At 53.4% G+C, this 20,105-nt stretch overlaps 1 protein-coding gene across 1 annotated transcript in view; it reads right to left on the bottom strand.

Annotated features, from left to right (window-relative positions):
- Positions 1–17,049: 17,049 nt before the first annotated feature.
- Positions 17,050–20,105, bottom strand: part of SPOCD1 (SPOC domain containing 1) — a 28,048-nt gene continuing 24,992 nt past the window's right edge. Inside the window, 4 exon segments of the mRNA XM_057499937.1 lie at positions 17,050–17,884; positions 18,795–18,981; positions 19,263–19,352; positions 19,908–20,043. Of these exon segments, the coding sequence (XP_057355920.1) occupies positions 17,217–17,884; positions 18,795–18,981; positions 19,263–19,352; positions 19,908–20,043 (1,081 nt within the window). The 3' untranslated portion in view covers positions 17,050–17,216.

Consider the following 20,105-nt stretch of genomic DNA (forward strand, 5'->3'; position numbering starts at 1 on the left):
CAGTGCCAGCCTATGGTGTGTGTCGCTGTGTGTGTCTCTGTGGGGATGTTGTCAGGCCTTCAAGTTGGTGGTACTATTTGGTGTGTGGTTGTGGGCCTGAGTGTTATATATATGTGCCTAGATGAGAGGTGTGGGTTAACGTGTCTGTGTGTATGACATTGTGATTCTTGTCTTCCGGGACTTTTTGAACTAATGCTTCCCCGGAAGCCACCCCACCTCCCAGCTGAGATCTTGCCCATGCTTTTTACTCCCAACCAGCTTGGTGAGCTCTGCACTTGCCTTGGTGAGGTTGCGTGCCTGAGGGAACTCAGAAACTGCTGGCCTTGGGCCAAGGTCACATGGAGTGTGGCACAAGGGCTCCTCCTCCTACTGCGCCCAGCACTCCCCTTTTCACAAAGGGCCCTCCTGCCAAGGCCGCCCACTTGTTCTTACCCTCGCCTGCCCAGGTCTCCCCTGAAATGAATTTTAATTTCCCCTGGGGCAGGAGGCTATAATGAGTCCAGAACCAGCAGAGGAGTGGCGGGGGTGCAGGCCTCAGGGTTGTCCAGCTGTGGAAGGGAGCGCGTATTTGAATTTCAAAGGCAGCTGGGGCCCAAACGGGTCTGCGTTGTGCGATTGTGTGTGCGGCGCTGCTGTGTCTGCTAAGGCGCGCCTGAGTGTGTGGTCGGTGTCTGGGCGAGTGTGTTTTGTAGCTGTGCCTTTGTGAGGCCGTGTGCGTGCCTTGCGTGGGCTGTGGGTGCGAGTGCCAGTGAGCCTGGGTTCAGGGATCTCTGTCACCGTGAGAACGTCCACGCAAGCGCGTCAGCGTGTCTGTGCGCGCTTGTGGCAAGCGTTTGCATCTGCAACTATTTTTAGGACAAGTCTGTGGGACCCTATCTGCGTCTCTGGGTGTCCGTGTTCCAGGCCCCGCGTGTGTGCGCAAGCGTGTCAGTGAGGTGGGGCTCTCGCTATGCAACTGAGTGGACAACGGCCACAGGGGTGTGCGGGTGTGTCAGTGTGTCTGGCGCGCGTGTGGACGCGCGTTTGCGAGTCCGTGTGGGCATCTGTTTGTAGGAATGAGTCTGTGGGCGTGTTCTGTCATTATGTGTCGCGGCCCCGCCCCTGTGTGAGTCTGCCAGTATGTCCCAGCGTTTGTGTGCTTGGTCGTCTGGGTCGTTTTACGTCTCTGCAAGTGCGCCTGCGAGTGTCAAGGTCTGTGCGAGTGTGCGGCGCAGGCATGGGTGCGGGAGTGTGCGGAAGGCGCAGCACACGAGCGCGGGGTCCAGGCGGGTGCAGCAGGCGCGCCCCGTGACCCCTGTTCCCCGGCTGCCCGCGCTGGTGTCAGCGCCACCGCCGGTCCTCTCTCGGTGCCCTCCCCACAGGGTCCCTGGGCCGCCGTCACCCGGGGCACAGCCAGCCCCTCGGGCTGCGGCCCGGCTCACCGACCCGCGGGCGCTCAATGAGCTCTCTGGAGGCAATGGCCGGAGAGGATGGGCCCTTAGCAGGAGGGGTGCAGGGGAACCGGTTTCACGCTCTCGCTCTTCTGAGGGTATGGGGGCAGCTCATCAGTCTTGGGCAATGAGCCTGCGTGGCTCCAAGATCTTTGCTGCCTGAGGCTGAGCCACAGAGGCAGGCTAGAGCGTAGGAAGGACCGCGGGTCCTAAGGGGGCATCGTCTCCTAACAGGCAGACGCGCGCGCGCACGCACACACACATGAGCCCTAACTCAGACACACGTGAACACATTTCCAGGCACACCTAGCATACACAGGGGCGTGGGACAAGCCCTGGACGCCAGACTCAGGGCCAGGCCCGCTAGTGCACATGCAGGAATGCACACACACTAATTCAAAGACATCAGCAAATTCATGTGCACATCTCATACTCAGTTGAACTCACTTGAATCCTTGCTGGGTTTTGGACACTGGGGAGAATAGGGCTGAGGCTCAGAAAGTCCTAGAGGAAAGGGACAGCCTGGGTCACTCCATGTTCCCTTCACTCTGTCAGGCGCTAGGCTGGGGGGCCCTGACAGGGATGGCTCATTCTGCCTCCTATTTTCCAGAAGCTGGAGGGATGGGGTGGTGGGGACAAAGACTCCAAATCCAGTTGTTTCCAGCTGTTCCCATAATGCACCATCCCATAGCATGACGCAGGTAAGGGGGGTGGCGCTGCCCCTTCATGGGAGGTCCCAGGAGCCTGGCTGCACACAGGGAGGTGATGTCCAGATGCCTCAGGGAAAAAGTAAAAGGATCTAGGAGCAGAATACTGGTTTCAGGCCCTCCGCTGCCAACTGGGAACATTTTGAGAAGGGGTAGGGGCTGACTCCTCCCAGTAAGGCTAACAAGGGGCTCAGCACCAGGGTACTGCTCCAAAAACATTGAATGACGAAAAGGAATAAGTGAGTCAGAGAATGTAGAGGATCACCTAAGGGCTGAGGGATCACTGTACAGAAGCCGAAATAGTATATCCAGGCTCTGTGGGTAGCTCTGTACCTGTGGGGGGGGGGGGGCGCAGGGGGGCTGTTATGTTTGGGGGAGGATGTGTGAAGCTGGAGGTTAGGCTGGAAATACATCACGGAGGGCCTTGTTAGCTAAACCAGAGACAGATTTTATTCTGAAAGCAACAGAGAGCCATGAAAGGTTTTGAACAGGAGAGAAACATACTTAACGTTTGTTTCAGGAAAGGCAAATGGAAGGTAGATTTGGACAGCCAGGATTGGAGAAGAGGACTGGCTAGGGGCTCATTTGTTGATTCATTCATTCAACAAATATGTATTGAGAGCTTACTTAAAATATCTGACACTGAGTGAATCAGATATAGTCTAGGACCTCAAGCAACTTCTAGAACCTGACCACATAACTGCTGTGCTTATGAGTTTACCTTCCAGTAGGGGAGGGGAGGCAGACACAAAAGCATGTTAGTGTTGATAAGTACAAAGAAGGAAAATAGAGTCAGATAGGGAGGTAGGAGTGATAGAGAAGAACAGGGGGCAATTTGGGGTAAGGTGGTCAGGGAAGGCATTTTTGAGAAGGTGACATCTGAGCAGAGACCTGAAGGAGGTGAGGGATATTTGGAGGAAGAGCTGACCAAATAGGAGAGATTGCAAGTGCAAAGGCCCTGAGGGGGAGTGTGCCATTTACTCAGGTGGAGAAAGACTTGTGGGAAGTCGATGATTTCTATTTTGGACATGCTGCATTGAGGTGCCTTCAGGACATCCAGGGACAGTGGCCAGGAAACTGGAGAAATTTGGGTAAAGAAAGGGATTAGGAAGAATGGAGCCTTGGGAACTGATGCAGGTGAGATTAAGGATAGACTGCAGAAAGGAAAATGGGGAGCAACCTGAGGCATGAGAGTCAATTTCCAGGAGACTGGCTGCTAGGGATGGGGAGTGGAAGTGGGAACCATGTGACTAAAATGGCATCCCTAGAATGGGCCTGGTACTAGCTGCCCTCCTGATCCTGCCTCTCTATATCCAAGTCGTTCCCAAGGGAGAGGCTCAGAGCCTCTTGTCTGCCTTCATTGATCCTCTGACTTTAACCAGTGGCCATCCTTCCTAGGCGCTCCACCTACAGCATTTCCTACCCAATTTCCTGGTACCTTTCCCTGCCCCCACAAAAAGGGCACTTTTATTTGGAAACAAAAGCCCAACAGCCACGGGCCAAGCCATCCTGACCCACAGTCAGACCACAGCTGTGCTCACTAGGCAGGTGACCTGTATACCTGGCTCAGCTCTGCCACCAGCTCTCATGAGGTTCCTCCCCATACCTGTCCTCAGTCACCCCATCTGTAAGATAGGTGGCAGCTGCTACCCTCTTTAAAGGCCCTTTCATCTGTGAGATTCTGCCATTTCTTTCATTTCTTATCTCAGCCCTGATGGCATTCAGGGCCTCCTTTCTTAGAAACATTTCCCCAGCCTTCTAGACCCTCCCTGCTCCAGCGGCCCCCCACCGCCTCTGGCTCCCCAGGCTCTCCTGATAAGGGGCCCAACTAATTACATTAGGATTTCATGCCAATTAGCAAACAATTACACGGGGAAATTGGTGCCTAATTTGGAGCAATAACAACAGCTCCATTGGCCGAGGCAGGCAAGATAGCTGCTGACAAGACTTGCCCCCTGCCTGGCCCTATTAGAGACCCTGGAGGGTGGGTGCCAGTTCTCCGCCCTGACCTGAGCCAAAGTCTGCAGTTCTCCTTTAAGGATATTAAAGCAACTGGTTTATGCTGAAGACAAGGTCTATCCAGGCCTTTGCTAAGTGAAGGGAATAGAGGAAAGGGAGGAAGGGTGGGTTGTGGGGACAGAAGGAAGCTGAGGCAGACAGGGCCACTTTCACAGAGGACTTGGAGAGGATTTGGGAAAGCAGGGAGGAGGGGAGACATGGGTGGACAGTAATTAATGTGAACAAAGGCTTGGATGTTGGAATGTGTCATGTGAGCTCAGGATTGCTGGAGAAACCAGGTGGGCCACACAGAGCACAGGATGGTGGGGAAGCTGAGACCCGAGTGGTGGTAGGGCCAAGCTGGGAATGGCATCACAGGGCATTTAGACATTCTCCTGGAGGCCTTGGGAGCCACTTGGAGGCTGTGGGTGGGAGGAGGAGGAGACTGTGCTGAGACTCATCTCAGGGTCCTGACCTTGGACTACCAGCGACCACCTATCCCACCTACAGCTGCCATGGGCTCCCATCTGGTCTGCCCCTTAACATCTCTGGAACCCATTGTCCTTGTTCAGAACCACAGAGACCAGTCTTATCCCCTGTTCATATTTTCCCCAAGTGATCACCCTAAGGAACAAATCCAACCATATTCCTCCTTTGATTAAACCCTCAAAGGCTCCCCAGTGCTCTAAGGATAAAGTTCAAAATCTATACCCCAGTATTCACTGTCGTTTACCACCTGGCCTCTGCAGACTTCCCAGCTTTCCCTCTCCTCCTGCCCTTATGTCCATCCTGTGTCCTGGGCACTAGACCTCATTTCCTGATCATGCCAGGCTCTTCTCACCTTTCAGCCTTTGACCATGTTGTTCCCTCTGCTTTGATTGCTCTCCCAACACCCTGTCCTTGTGACTAAATGTGTCCTTCCAGGCCCCCTCCTTCCCTCCCAGAGTCCTCCAGGAAGACCATTTCTTCTCGCCTCCAGGCTCCCTTTGTAACCTCCTTGTGTGACTCCACTTGCTCTCTCTCAGACCAGCTGGTATCAGCAGCCACCTGTCCCACTGGACTCAGAGCCACTCATGGGCAGGGTCTGGAGCCGATTACACCACGTCTCCTCCATCCAGCACCAAAAATGAATAGAGAAGACAAAGAGATAGATAGTATAAAAACATTTTCCTGAGGATGCTGATGAAACCGAGGCAGAGATCCAGAGAAATATTCATGAATCTGATGGATGCTTCACATAGAAAGGAAAGCTGGGTCAACTTTCACTCTGTCCCCTGGAGCCAAGCCTTGCCCACATGTTTTTTTCCTGAATTCCCTCACAAGTAGCTTGGAGTACCTCACTTCAACCCACTCTTACCCAGCTTTTTTCACCTTTGCTTTCAACAAATGAGATAAAGAAAGCCCCTATAAGCTAAGATATCCCCAATTAAAGGCAGCTTTCATGAAGGCAATAGCACAACAGATAGAACTGCAACATGAAGAACTGTGGGCAGACTCAAGGAGGACCTCCCAGCCATCAGAGCTCAGCCCTAAAGTGATCCCTAAAGGAATGACCAATGGGGAAGGGGTGGGGGACCTTGGCCTATCTAATAGAGAACAAGCAGAGGCCATGGCTGGAACACAGACCTTCCCGAAGGCAGGGGGTGACCTGGCTGACTTTCCTGAGAGCTCGATTCTCATGTGGGGGGCTGCTACTCCATCTCGAGGCCCATCAGTCACGTTAATTACCAAGAAAAAGCCGATTTCTCCTGATTTCCAGACTCCAAACGACAGTATCATTAGGCTGGTAATGTGCAGAGAAATTGTGCGTGTCTGTCTGGGAGCAGGTCCTGAGCCAGAAAGGGTGAGGGCTCCCCTGGCTAGGGTTTGTCACCAAGATGCTTCCTGGAGCAGAAGGCCAGTCTCAGGATGAGATGCCATGCCACCAGGGCAGAGGTACTCTCCCTCTCTGTTCAGTGGGCACCAATGATGGTGATTAAACCATACCGGACAATGGTTTGGGTAACAGCCTACAAGACACAAACCCTGCCAGATGTGAACAGAGCCAGCTGTTCCCCTCTTGGATCTATGCAAGGACACAAACCCCCTTGTCTCAGCTGAATTTGAACTCAGGCCTGCCTGCTGCCATGGCCCATCCCAGTCTTGCATGGACCCTTTGCTCTCAGCTCCCCACTCACCTCTAGACCAAGAGGCATCTGTGAACCATCTCATCCCTCGCGGGGGGGGAGTTGGCCATTCCTTCACATTCCTTCCTCCTGCATCAAAGCCAACACCCTGAACATAAGCAGACCACAACAATAACCACTGCTCACAGGCCTTTACACGTCTCTTCATATCCTTCATCCTGCTTAATGTTCAATCAAACCCACTAACATACGAGGAAACTGAGGCCTACACAGGCCCACAATATTCAAGTGTCAGAGCTAAGCTTGACCCCCGTCAAGTTTGCCTAATGTCAAAGCTCAGGTTGAAGACAGAGTCTTCAGTTCAGTCCATCCAGTACTCTAGGAATGCATCCTCTGTCTCTGCTCCTGACAAAAGAGCACTGGACCCAGTCTCTCTGCCCTCAGGAGCTGAGGTTAGTGAGGGAGAAGTGGAATGTAAAGATATAATTACAGCTCAGTGTGATCTGTGCATGACATGAAAGAGGAGATACAAAATGTTTATCCTCACCAGTAATCAAAGACATACAAATTAAAACAACAATTCAATGCAGTTTTACCTGTTGAAATTAATACAGTGTTTTTTTTTTTTTTTAAAGACAGCACCAGTGTTGGTAAGAACTGAAGCCTGGGGCACTCTCAGACTCATTGATGGAGGAGTAAGTTAGGACAACTTTTCTGGAAGGCCACTGGGTCAAGAGTTTTAACAACAGAGCCCTTGGTCTTGTTAATCTACTTTTAGGAACTCAACCCAAGAGAAAAAACAAAGTTGTTGAAAAAGAACCTTGCATTGGGATGCTTATTACCATTACTTATAACTGTGAAAAATCACAACCAACATAAATTTCTAGCAAGAGAGGACTGATTAAATAAATTATGATAAATCCATATATAAGAATATTATGCAACCATTAAAAGTCACTGTTCTTGAAGAATTTTTAACAACCTGAGAAAATGCTTGCTACGCAATAAGTGAAACAAAGCAGGAAGCAAAACTACACATAGAGGGTGATCTCAATCTTATAAAGTATTTAATTAATTAATTTAAAGAAAGTCTGGAAGGAAATAAACCAAGAATTAATCTGAGAGGATTATGGGTGATTTGGGATTTCAATCCTTTTCTGTTTTTTCTAGACCTTCTACAAATTTGGGAGAAGGAAGTCATTAGAAGTATATGCAATGTGCATGTGGGAAGGGGTAGCCCAGGTAGCCCAGGAGAACACTTAGGTTCCTAACCCAGCCTGGGGAGTCAGAGAAGGCTTCCCAGTGGAGGTGACGGCTGTGCTGAATCTCAGAACCAACTGAGGTAAACCCAGGTGGTGAGCAGAGACCAGACTGGGGAAGGCTGTAGAAAGTAGAGCTTTGTCCTGAGAACAAAGTCACAGGATCCAAGTTGTGTTTTAGAAAGATCATTGTGTGGCCACAGAATGGAGAGTGGGGAGGGGTATGGGAAATAGGGTAAGGAAACTTGGCAAGCCATTACAAGGCTGTTACATTGTCTGGATGAGAGAGGGTCTTGGCCTGGGCTGAGCAATGGTGGCTGAAGAAGAGAGGAGCCAGTTAGAACAGTGATTATGAAGAAATTTGACAGGACTTGTGATTAATTGGAGAGGGGAGGCTGGGCAGGGGAGGCTCTGCCTCTGGCAGTGACTGTAGAGTGCACAAATACATGTACACACACACACACACATGCACACTCACGTGCATGCACTTGCATGCACTCAGGAGATTTAGATTGTACTCCTGCTCATGCAAGAGTGACTTTCTTCCCCATGTTCCCCAAAGGGGCAGATCTGGGGCTTACTGGATATTTGGCTGCAGACCCTGGAAGAAACTGACCTTGGCCCAGTCCCACACCCAACCTCTGGCTCAGCCTGGGGCACCTCTGTGCCTCAGTACTCCCAGCCAGTAGCCCTGGAAAGTGGGAGTGGGCAGGGTTAAGGGAAAGCCCATGCAGGGGATGGGGGAGACATGGGCAAGGGCACATATAGAAAGTCCACAGGCTTCCCTTGGGACATAGATATATACTGTCACATGTCACACATGGATCTGGATCCTGAGGAGAACAGTCATCCATGGGGCTTCTGAGAGTAAAAGCCACAGGCGGAGATGTACCAGAGACACAGCCTGACATAGGCTGTAAGACACAGGCCCTGGAGCACACACAGTCACACACCCACAGTCAGACAGCCTTCGACAGTCAGCCCAGACAGGTCTCACACTCAGGCCATTGTGCTCAGCTGGAGCCCCATGGTCCTCCCTGCTGTCCCACCCCCCGCCCTGCACCCCCTCTTCCCTTCCCAGGAAGATGGGACAGAGGGCTGGCAGAGGGGCCAGCACAGGGGACTGGCACAGGGACCAGCAGCCAAATGGGGCAGCCAGGAGGGAGGCCTCTGAGAAGGGGTTGCCAAGGCAACAGGCTCCTGCAGAACCAACCAGGGGCTTAGATTCTCGACTCTTATTTTTAGAAGTTGGGCCGGGGCTGGTTGGGCAGGCCAGCAGGCTAGTCTTCCTGGCACGGTGCCTGAGGGCACAGACACTGGCCATAATGCCCCGGGGGGGCTCTGGTGGGTACTGCCCTTGCCAAGGCTTCTTCCACACACAGCCAGCCTCCTTCCCCAGGGTCGTGCCCTGGGCAGGATCTTCTACTCCCTTCTGTCTGCACCACATCTCAGGGTCCTAACTGCAATACCCTGTAACCTCCAGGCCCCAGGAGTGCGGCCAAAGCCCACCTCCCACTGCAGCCTGTTGATGTCTGTGGCTTAATTTATAATGTGTTGGGGGAAGAAAAATGGGAGACTTTGCTAGATTTGTGTGGTGGTGTATGTGAGGTTTGTGGTCTTAAAAGAGGAGAGCAGAGAAGGGTGGTGGAGGGCCTGGGCCTTGGTTGCCCCCCTTGTCTAGACCCTCCCTGTGTCTGAGCAGAGAGCTCCTGAGGGTGGCAGAGGAATGGTGGCGAGGACAGGGAGGGACCAGACAGACCCAGGTGGACACAGACTGGACTAGAAAGATTCTGGGAAGCTTGAGTGAGCTGACTTTATGGTGACTCCTCCAGCTGCTGGGGATTTCTCTGTTAATCTGGGACTGCTTCATTTGCATCTCATTTGCCTATATTTGCATAACAAGGGCCTGGCTGGCACGAGAGATTGAAATTCCTAGCCTGGGTAATTGCATAAAAAAGCCTCTGGAGAGGCACAGGAATCCTGGGGCCAGAGAAACAGAGGCTGGGGGCTGGATACATTGAATTGTCTGTCCCCATTCAGTCCCAGAGGCCTCCACTTGTTCCCTAACCTCTGGTGTAAGAGGGGTGGCCTGTCAGTGAGAATGGGGTGGGAGTGTCAACAAGATTGAGACTCAAGTCATCCTTGAGGGCCCTCCTCCCCCACACCTAGAGGGAGCTGGTCACAGAGCCTTCCCTAAGAGGGCAACGGCCCAAAACTGGTAAGGGCAGAGTTGGGAACAGGGTGCGGTAGGGAAACTTTGCAACCTCTGTCCCCCTCAGCCCCCACCAGTCTGCTTAAGAGCTGACTCAAGCCAGAAGCGCTGGGATTATATTTTGGGTCTGCCACTTACTAGTTCCAATATGCTACTTACTAGCTCCTGGACAGTGGAGACCCCACTTTAGATGATCCTACTTTGGCTCTTTTCTGCACAGGATGAAGAATTCGAAGGTCCACAAGCCCATAGGGCGTGGCATGGGAATATGGGCATGCAGGGGGGCTGGTGTATGTGAGCACTGCTGCATGTGAGCCCATGTGTGTGAGATTTACTGTGTGTGGTCAGCCGGTGACTGGGCTGCTGGGTCTGGGGGCAACTCTGAGTAGGATTTTGTGTTTGTACTCATGGCTGTCTATGTTTGTGTGCGCATGATTGTGTCCTTGTGGTCTGGGATTTCTGTGTATGATGGTGTCTGTTCCAGACTGTGGGCTAAGTGCATGGGTCTGGGGGCTTTCCATGAAGCTCAAGGGGAAGGCAGATGTGTGGAGGGCCCTGTGGGGACTAAAGCTCTGGCCTTGAGCAAGGCACCCATTCTCACCTGAAGCTCCAGCCCCCCCTTCTAAACCGTACCACAACCCAGGACCCCAAAACCACCTGCCCAAATGCCTGAAGCCAGTTGCCAGGGCCTGGGTGGCCTCTTTCCCATGTCCTTTCTCCTCAAGCCCAAAGGGCGGCAGAAGGGTGACTATTTGCCAGAGCGTGGACCAAGCAGGAACTCAAGTGTTGGGGTATCCACAGGCCTGCATACAGTATAGGCTCCTCAGTGCTGTCCAGGGTCCAGAGGGAGAAGAGGAGGCGGGTAGGTAGAGGCCTAGGAGCCTCCTTCTGTATTCTTGTTCTGGGCTCTTTAAACACTTGGAGTGGCTATGAGAAGCTGTTCTACCTTAGGCAGGTTACTTAACCTCCCTAAGTGAGTCCCCAAGTGTGTCCCCAAGTGAGGTTAATAAGAGTACCCACCTTATAAAGTTGTTATGAGGAGAAACTGAGTTAATTCATGTAAAGCACTTAGAACAGTGCCTGGCACAGAGTAAGAGCATGTAAGTATTACTATTATTACTGTTATCCTGGGTTTTGGCATTTCTTCCTCCAGCTGCAGAGGAAGCACCTTTTCTTTCACTTTAAGAGACTGAGGAAGAAGGGGATGGAGACACCTCTTCCACCCTCTCCTCCTCCCTCAGAGCCCAGACCCCTCTTTTCTCCCTCCCCAGCTAGTACTGCACCCCCACGCCAGGACGCCTGCCCAGCATGCTAGGAGGGCAGCCATGTCATTTGTTTAATGTCCTTATTGGCTGACTGAATGAGTGAACAAATGAACGAATGAAAAACTAAGACTGAATAAGTAAAAGTCAAACAGAAGGCGGGACTGACTGACCAAAGGGCAGACTGACAGGTGGATGTTTGTGCTTTGGGGTTCCTCAGATTTGTTTCTTGTTTGCCTTCATTAGATGGTAGGAAGCAGACGGGGTGGGGCGTGGGGGGCCTGGCCAGGGTCTCTGCAAGGTCAGCCCTGGCTTTGGTTAGTGGCTCTTTCCTGAGGAGGGATCATGGGTACCTGCACCTGTGGAGGGTGGGAGATGCAGGGCGTGCATCTGGGTGCTTTTGTGTCCTGTGAAAGGCTGAGTGTGTGGGGCTATCTCTGTGTCAAACCACGGGTCTCTGTGTCCCTGTTCCGAAGTTCTTCCCTGCCCAACAATGAGAGGCCCTGGGGCAGGCTGCATGCAGGTCTGGGTGGGGGTGGGGGGGGGTATTGGTGAGCCTCATTACCTCCTTATTTACACCCTTACCCCTCTGGCAGAGCCAGGCCTTAGTGCACCAGCCTGTCAGTTGGCAGGTTAGTGGTGATGGAGAGCTCTCCTGGGGCCTGGCGGCCTCTGCCATCTGGCCAGGCTAGTGTTGGGGAGAGTGGGGGGAGCCCTCTGGGCCCTCAGGCATGGCACTAGGTTTCTCTCAGAGTGATGGGAATATGGGCATACAAGGGGGCTGGTGTATGTGAGCACTGCTGCATGTGAGCCCATGTGTGTGAGATTTACTGTGTGTGGTCAGCCGGTGACTGGGCTGCTGGGTCTGGGGGCAACTCTGAGTAGGATTTTGTGTTTGTACTCATGGCTGTCTATGTTTGTGTGCGCATGATTGTGTCCTTGTGGTCTGGGATTTCTGTGTATGATGGTGTCTGTCCCAGACTGTGGGCTAAGTGCATGGGTCTGGGGGCTTTCCATGAAGCTCAAGGGGAAGGCAGACGTGTGGAGGGCCCTGTGGGGACTAAAGCTCTGGCCTTGAGCAAGGCACCCATTCTCAGTGAATTCCTGGCTTGGCTTTCAATTGGCTGAAATAAACCTCAAGGTCCATTTCTTTAGAAATTATTCTCATTTCTCTCCTACCTGGGTGAGCCCAGAGGTGCTGGGCCCCTCTGGAGTGGCTAGAAGTCCCTGTCAGGGAAACCCAAGGAGTCCTAGAGGATCCCCGACTGTCCTTGAGCCCCGTCCCCTGGAAGTGGACCCTGGCTTCAGGTATCACCAATCTTCCAGGCTCCCTGGAGAGCCTGCCACAGACTCTCCCTTCACCTGCCACAACAAGGACAGCGGACACAGGTACAGCTACTCTGAAGCACAGGCACACATTTACCCAGGCATGGCACTGGCATAGCATCACACACGAACTAGAAACCCACACATGTAGTCACAGATCCACTGGACACATGTACATGTACTCACGTGCACATCACAGCATACAAACACTCATACAGACGCACAGACGTAGAGGTATGTGGGTGGTCACACACAGGAACGCTCCCACAAGTTGGTAAGACACCTGCAAGGACACACATGCTTAGTTCCAGGCCTGCAGACGTGCCTGCACCCATGTTCACACATTCTGTGCCTTCTTGCCCTGGCTCCCTTTCTCAGTCCCTTGCCCTACTGCGGCTCTCACCCACAATGGACGACCCTCTGAAACGTGGGCATCAAAGGAGGGCAGATACCATATGCATGTGGGATTCTATGAGTACGTGGCTGTGTGTGTCTACATGTCCAAATTTGTATGTGTGGGAGTCACTAATGTCTGGTAGTCTGTATGTCCATGTCTCTTGTAAAACAGAGCGGTGTTTCTTTGTGACGCTGCAGGCATTTCTTTGTATGTCTGTGTGTATTTCTGGCAGGACCTAAGTGTATCTGTGCATATCCACCTGTGTGAACTGAGTGTGGGGACAGTGCAGAATTTGTGTGATTACATCTTGTGGACCATCTCTCCACAAAGGTATGTATATGTATGCATGTGCACATTTGCATATATGTGCATTTCTTGTGTGTATATGGCTCCGTGTTCCAGAATCCACAGGCTGGCTAGGCTGGCTACCCTCCCAGCAGAGGCTGTGGCCTTGGGTGAGGCCAGCGGGACTGGACTGAATCCCTCAGACATCGACAGTTGTATTTACAGAGCTCCAAGTAGGACATAATTGCTTCTATTAATCTTTCTTTGGTTGTTAATTGCTCACTTATCGGGTTGTGTATTATGCCGACTGTTGCTCTTAATTCGCCTCCATAGCTGCAGGTGTTTGCTGCCTTATTAACTGTTAATCTGCACAGCTAGGGATGGAGACTTAATTGGCCCCCAGAGTAGGATGCAAGCAGGCCAGCCGGGCACTGCCAGGCTCTCAGCCTGTCCCTGGAACCCTTACCTGTAGAGCACAGGTGGTTAACAGGGAAGGAATTGGCTTACTGCCATCCACCAGCAGATAGCAGACAGCAGCCCTGCATATAGTAGTCAGAGTGACAACTGCAGGGTGTGCCCCCACATAATCCTACCTCCTCCAGGAAGCCGACCAACCAATCAGAATCCAGCTCTTTAACTCTCTCTCCCCATCACGAACAACCTTCATCTACCCAGAAGAGCCAACCTCATTAATTTTAATTATCTGAACCTAATTGAGAACTGAGAGACCAACGCAGAATGGAACTGGTTCTTCTCCTTTAACACCTCCTCTGCCTCCCCTGACCCCAACAGTCAAGGCTGTTAAGGTTACAGAGACACTGGGAGAAAGGAAAGCAGGAACGGCAGAGCAGGAAGGGCTGAAGTTAGATCCGGGAAGGACTTTCCAGATTTTGAAGATCCTATCTTCAACAACTGGAGTCCAGACAAGAAGTTCCAGGAGAAGATCTGCTGCCCCATCCCAGCCATGTGCAAGGGGTCCCTCTCATTCTCTGCTTTCACGGCTCCAAGGACATGTCTGCAGCAGGGAAAGGTTTCTCCATACTAAGCTGACTTCTGCCTCCCTTGCCCCAAGTCAAGGCAGAGGAGTCCCAATTATCCACAATGGGGACACTGAGGTCCAGAAAGGGCAAGCAAGTGGCCTCAGGGTCCCCTAGTGTTCTCTGGTAAAGGCTTCCAGATATGTGGCTCTTCAAGCAAAGTTTCTGCCTTCTGCCTCCACCTAGACTCTGCTCCAGCTCAGACACCTCAGTCCTGCAGAAGACTTTCTCAATCACCACCTTCTTAGCCCTGGGCTTTAAGCCTCTCAACCTCAGCTGCCACTGTGCAGCACCTCAGGCCCCAGTGCCTCTGAGACAGGAATTCAAGGTTTCTGGAAACAGGTGGTCCCTAAGAGAGACAAGGGTGTGAGGGTGGTGATCAGGGGATTGGGGTCCATGCTTCACCAACCTGGCTTCCAGCCTCCAAGGACAAAACAGGCCAACCTACAGCCCTCATCCTGTGCCCAGAATCCGTTCAGCTCGGACATCTGCAGGTTCCTCCTGGTGTTTAGTTGTATTGTCTTGAGCTGCGAAGGAAGTCAATTTGCTTTGGTTGGGTCCTGAGGTGGAAGATTCTATGAAGAGAGGGAGGAAGCTACCATTAAGTGCCTACTCCGTGCCAGTAAAAGTGGCATCTCACTGACCCCTCACATAACCTGGTGAGATAGGGATTAGTAGCCCTATTTTCAGAGAAGGAAACTGAGCCATAGGGAGGAGAACTAAACTTGCCTAAAGCCACATGGCCAGCAAAGGGCAGAATTAGAATTCCAACCAGGCCCGGCATTGCCTGGCTGGGCTGGGTGTCCTTGGTTAGAGGTACCTTTACTGATTCACGCTAATGGTTCAGTGAGGTGACTGGGGGCTGGGAGCCTGTGGTCACTAATACAGTTTACCCACCAACCCCACATCTGGGAACTTTAACAAGCAAAACACTCACGGACGCGCGGCCCATAAGCCCATGGGGCGGGATGAGGAGGAAGCAAAGGAACTACTGCCCTTAGAAGTTCAGGCCCCGCCTCTATGTTAATGATGCAGATATATGCAAATTTTACAAGCAACCGCTCAAACCCTTGGGAGCCATGTGGTGACATTGGAGGGGTTGCTATGGAAATCTTCAAACGACCCCCTCCCCCCTACCGTTCAAGTCAGCCCGCAGACACATGCACAAAATCCCAGGGTTCCTCGCTCCGGAGCCCAGAGGATCACGGAGTCCCGGAGAGTGTGAACCGGAAGGACCCTTTAGGGACGGCGTCTCGCCGCGGGGAAGCTGAGGCGCGCAGAGAGTCGCGGGGAGAGCAGCGTTGTGGGGCGCCTTCTACTAAAACCGAGAGGCGCTAGGTGGCCCTTCGGTCCCTGGCGACTCCTACCCCGGCCTAGCAACGTGAGCCTCGCCCAGCGTTGCCTAGCAACTCCCTCGAACTTAACCAACGCTCGCCTAATCCGCGCTCCCGGCCTCCTCAGCCAAAAGCAAAGCGAGGGGTTTAGGGACTGGGGCCAAAAGGTGTGTGGAGGGCATGTTGTCCAGCCCCCAGTCTCGAGGCAAGCTGCAGAATTTCGGGGTCCACTTAGAACCCTCTCCGCGGGGCGAGGTGTTAGACGGCTGTGTGATCACCCCATTTAGAGAGGGGAAAACTGAAGTTTGTAAGGAAGTACCAGCCGTGAGTGCCCCCGGAAGGCTGCAGGCTGCAATGCTCTCCCGTCCTCCTGGGAGGAGGCTCTGGCTGGGCCTGGGGACAGGGGCTGCACAGCCCTCTCCGCGCTACCTCCTCCAGTCGCACTAGGAGAATGACCCAAGTCGCCTACTCAAGATGATCGAGCTGTAGGCTGAATAGTAGTTTGAATCGTTTACATATAGCACGGAGGCTGTGGCTCCTCGGAGCCGGGAAAGTTCCCGAAGGAGCCCCGTCCTCTCTTGTGCTTCACCTGTCCTGTCCCTTCTCTGTCCTCCGCCCCTCCCCGCCCCCATCCCTTACCCGCCCCGCTTCCAATCCCTTCAACTAAAATCCCACTTTTCCCCGCCCCCAGCTCGCCTCCATCCCAAAGCCGAGGGCCCCCTCTGCTGTCGGCCGCGGGTAGGGCAGCAGCAGAGCTTATGGGGCAAAGAGGGACTCCCCTCAAACAACCAACGTCCCCCCTTTCCCAGTACTGCACGGTCCAGTCCCCCCTTTGCCAGTACTGCACGGTCCAGGGTGAGGCTAGTACGTGGGTAGACGTTGAGAAGGGGTGGCAGGGATACAGCCCCTCGGACCTGGGCAGGGTGGGCAGGGGATGAGTTGGGGGTGCTGCCAGAAGTTTTCTCCTCCAAGCCAGGCCCTGCTTGTTGATGCTGAGGTAGGCAGTCAAGGAGCAGCTAGTTCCCGAGGCCTTCTCGGGAGGTACACCCACACCGAGATGCTTTCCGACTGCAGCTGTTAGGAGCTCATTCCAGGCCCCAAGCAAAGCAGCACCGTCCAGCCCTAAAGCCAGCCTCTAACCCCACCCTGAGTAGCCACGAGTACCAGTCTTTCTCCAGTATCAGTCTCTGGGAACTGGCAAGAGGTACAGAGAGGAGTCATCCTATATGGATCTCTCAACTTCGTCAACAGAGGACACACAAACACACACACACGCTCACAGACACAGACATACATAGTGAATATGGTGATACCCCTCAACTACCCAAATAAAAAATCCTGGCAACTGAATTTTAAAACCATTGTGACTTGCTCTTCTTCCCCCCCACCAACAATTTCTAGGTGTTTAAGCCCCTTCAAAAGCTTCATTTCTGTCTCTCTCCCCACCCTAGTCTTTCCTTCTCTATCACGTCTTCCTCCTAGTTCAGAATACTTGCAGAATGCTTCCAGAATCCACTATGACAACAGCTGTGCCCCAGAGCAGATGATGGTTCAGGACCTCAGAAAACCAATTGGCAAGGCTGCCCCCTCCACCCGCCCACTTTACTACATCTGTACACAAACTCACAGATGCATCCACCCCAATCTATAACCGGCCAGCAAATGTAGTCTCAACTTTGCCAAATTCTTTATTGAACCAAAAATCAACACCAAGCAGACAGCAGAACAGGAAACTCAAACACCTGATCCTTGCCTTCCTCTGTCCCTGTCTCTCTCCCTGGAACAGCTCAGGGTTCAGCACTGGTGAGGGACTCAAAGCCTCCCTTATGCTGGGTAATGAGGGTCAGGTCTCTTGAGGGAGGGGACACTCAGCGCCAGCTCCATCTGTAGGGCCCAAAGAGGAGTCAGGGGCTGGGCCAGGGGGCTCTGGAACTGCAGGGGGCTGGCAGAGGAGGCCAAGAATTCCAGGGGCTGCAGGGGGCTGGGCAGGGGCTGCGGGAAGGAGCTGCTAGTTTGAGGACATCAGTGAAGCTTGGAGCTGGTGGCTCATGGCCACCAGAGTTTCGAGATGCTGGAGCAGGGCTTGGTGGGGACAGGAAGCCCTGTGAAGGTGCCGGCCATGGCCGGCTGATGCTGATGGATATGGCTGCGAGGACTGGCACCAGACTGGTTTTGGGGGCCAACGCCCTCTCCCAGGACCCTGCCAGGTCTCAGGCTCTTCCCCCAGTCTCCCCCTGCCTCGGGGTTGCCCCTTCCAAGCACGGATTCCCGCTGGGGCCAAGCTGCCTTTGCCCCGGCTCTGATGCACGGCACCCCCTGAGGAAGAGGAGCCCTTCAGGGCCACATCTGGCCTCCTGTTTTCTGGCTGGTAGCGCGTTATCTCTGCTTTTCTGTTGAAGGTGACCATCTTGTGAACTTTCTCCCACAAGGGGCTGCACTCCGCTTTGGCAGAAAGGCCTGCCTTGGGAAGCAGCACAGCCAGCAACAGGCTTGAGTGAGTGACTTCCAGGCCTGGGGAGAGAAGGTAGGAGAGACCAAAAGCCTGGAGAGAATGCACAACCCCCAGAAGATGCAGCAGGTCTAAAGATTGTACCCCAAGAAGAGCTTTCGAGCAGAGAGCAGGTCCATGGAGTGCTGGGGAAAGTGGGATGTTTCAGAATGTTGACTCTCAGTGTGGGACAGGGCTCACCTGGCTGAGGATGGGGCACTGATGGTCTAACCTCAAGACTATGGATTCAGAATCTGCCACATTGTCCCCAGCAGAGGCAGCCCAGAAAGGCCAAGCACTCTGCTCAGAAATGAGTATAGCCCACCCCTTACCACCCCCCACCTGCTGCCTGGGTGCTTTCCTAGAGCCACCTCCTGGAGGGTATCCAAGCACAAAGGCCAAATGTGGCCCAAAAGAGCTGTGGTGAAAACCTCCTTCCTTCCTAATGATGTTTTCAGTAAGTTGTTTGTGGGTCCTGCCTCTGTCCTGCTGTACCTGCGTCAAATGGGGCTGTGCCATGAGATTTTATGCAGGGTGCCTAACTGGAGAGGCAGTCTAGCATAGGGGTTAGGAGCCCAGTTTCTGTAGCCATGCTGGTCTGCTGCCTGGGTGTGAAGCCTGGGTGCTGCTATTGACTGGCTGTGTGACTCTGGACAAGTCACTGGCTTTCTCTCTACCTCAGTTTCCTCATCTGTGAAATGAAGAAATTCATAGTAACATGCTGATGGGGTTATTTTGAGGACTAAATGAATTAACATAAGCTTATAGAATACCATCTGACATGTTAGTAGGGAATATACAAGTATGAGATATTATCACATTTACCTGGCTGAGAGGTTTCCTCCTGAGACATGCCTGCCTCCATGGAGACCTGGGCAGCTGTGTCACCAAGGGAAAGGAGGCAGGGTCTGGTGTGGGCACGGGGGCACTCACCTGGGCCTCCAAGAGGGCGCAGTCTGCTGGGCAAGGGCTGGAAGGCAGGTAGGGGCAGCAGGACCACACCCACGTGCTCCACAGCAGCCAGGCCGTGGCGCTGCTTATTGTTGAGGTAGGAGTAGAGCAGGCGGCAGTTCTGGGTGTCCCGAGTGCCCTGTGGGCACAGCCTGACCACGCAGACGTCCTGCAATGGCAGGCAGGGGAGAGCCTCAGGAGCAGTCATCCTTTGCTCCTGTCACACCCCTGGTCTCATCTAACCCTCTGAGAACCTGAGGAAGTATGTCCCCACTTTGCAGAGGAGGAAAGAGTGATTTGCCCGGGGCCACACAGTCAGCCTGAAGTCACAGTGGGAACTAGACCCGCATTCCCTACACAGGCCTCTGCTCCAAAGGCAAGGAGAAAGGGATCACAGGGCTGCGGGCCTGGGGCTAAGAGAAGAGGTGGGGCCTAGGGGTGGGCAGTTACCTCAGCCTTGGCTGGGGAGATGCTGGCCAGAAGGTCCCAGATGGTGCTGCAGGGGATGCAGCCTGCTGAGCGGATCACCTCAGGCAAGGCCTGGGGGCAGGTAGGATGGCCAGTCAGTCCCCAACTTCCCACCTACTTACCACATACTACCAGCCACTTGGAAGCCACATCCTGCAGCAGAGGAGGAGCAGCAGTACCGCTGGAAGGTCGGTAGCTGCCCAGGAAGCCCTAGTTGCCCCTGGAGGCCTACCTCCTGTCCTGGCCAACCTCCTTTAATTTCTCAGAAGCCCCTCACTCCCTCTCATATCCTCCAGCCGTCATCCAGCACTTTAGCTGATCACTGGGTCTCTCATCAATCACTCCTAAAACCCTCCTCTGGACCAGAGAGGCACCAGACTCCTCTCCTGAGTCCTCTTTGCTTTACACCAAGGGTCACAGGGAGTCCCTTACCCATGTGTGTGTCTGCAGGAATGGGGCTGGGGTCTCATTTGCCCCCAGATTCAGCACAGGGCCAGGCACAGGGAGGGTATCAATGACTTGTTTTAGAATGAGCAAAAGAAAGAATGACTGAATGAGTTGTGGTGTGAGAAGCTGGGTGGGCTGGTCAGTGTGTGAGGCAGTCCCTCGGGAGCAGGGCAGGAGTACCGTGATGAGCCGATAGCTGTGTCCTGAGACCAGCTGGGCCTTGGCGCGGAACCGCTTGATGGAGAACATGTCCAGAACCCCCTCCCAGAGTGGCTGGCTGGGCAGGGCCTTTGTGGGCTCAGCAGGCATCTGGAGCCTAGAGGGAGGGACAAGAGACAGGACCAGATAAGCAGATCATCAAGACTACCCCCAGCATCC

This window comes from Manis pentadactyla, chromosome 4, assembly GCF_030020395.1.
Source record: "Manis pentadactyla isolate mManPen7 chromosome 4, mManPen7.hap1, whole genome shotgun sequence".
NCBI lineage: Eukaryota > Metazoa > Chordata > Mammalia > Pholidota > Manidae > Manis > Manis pentadactyla.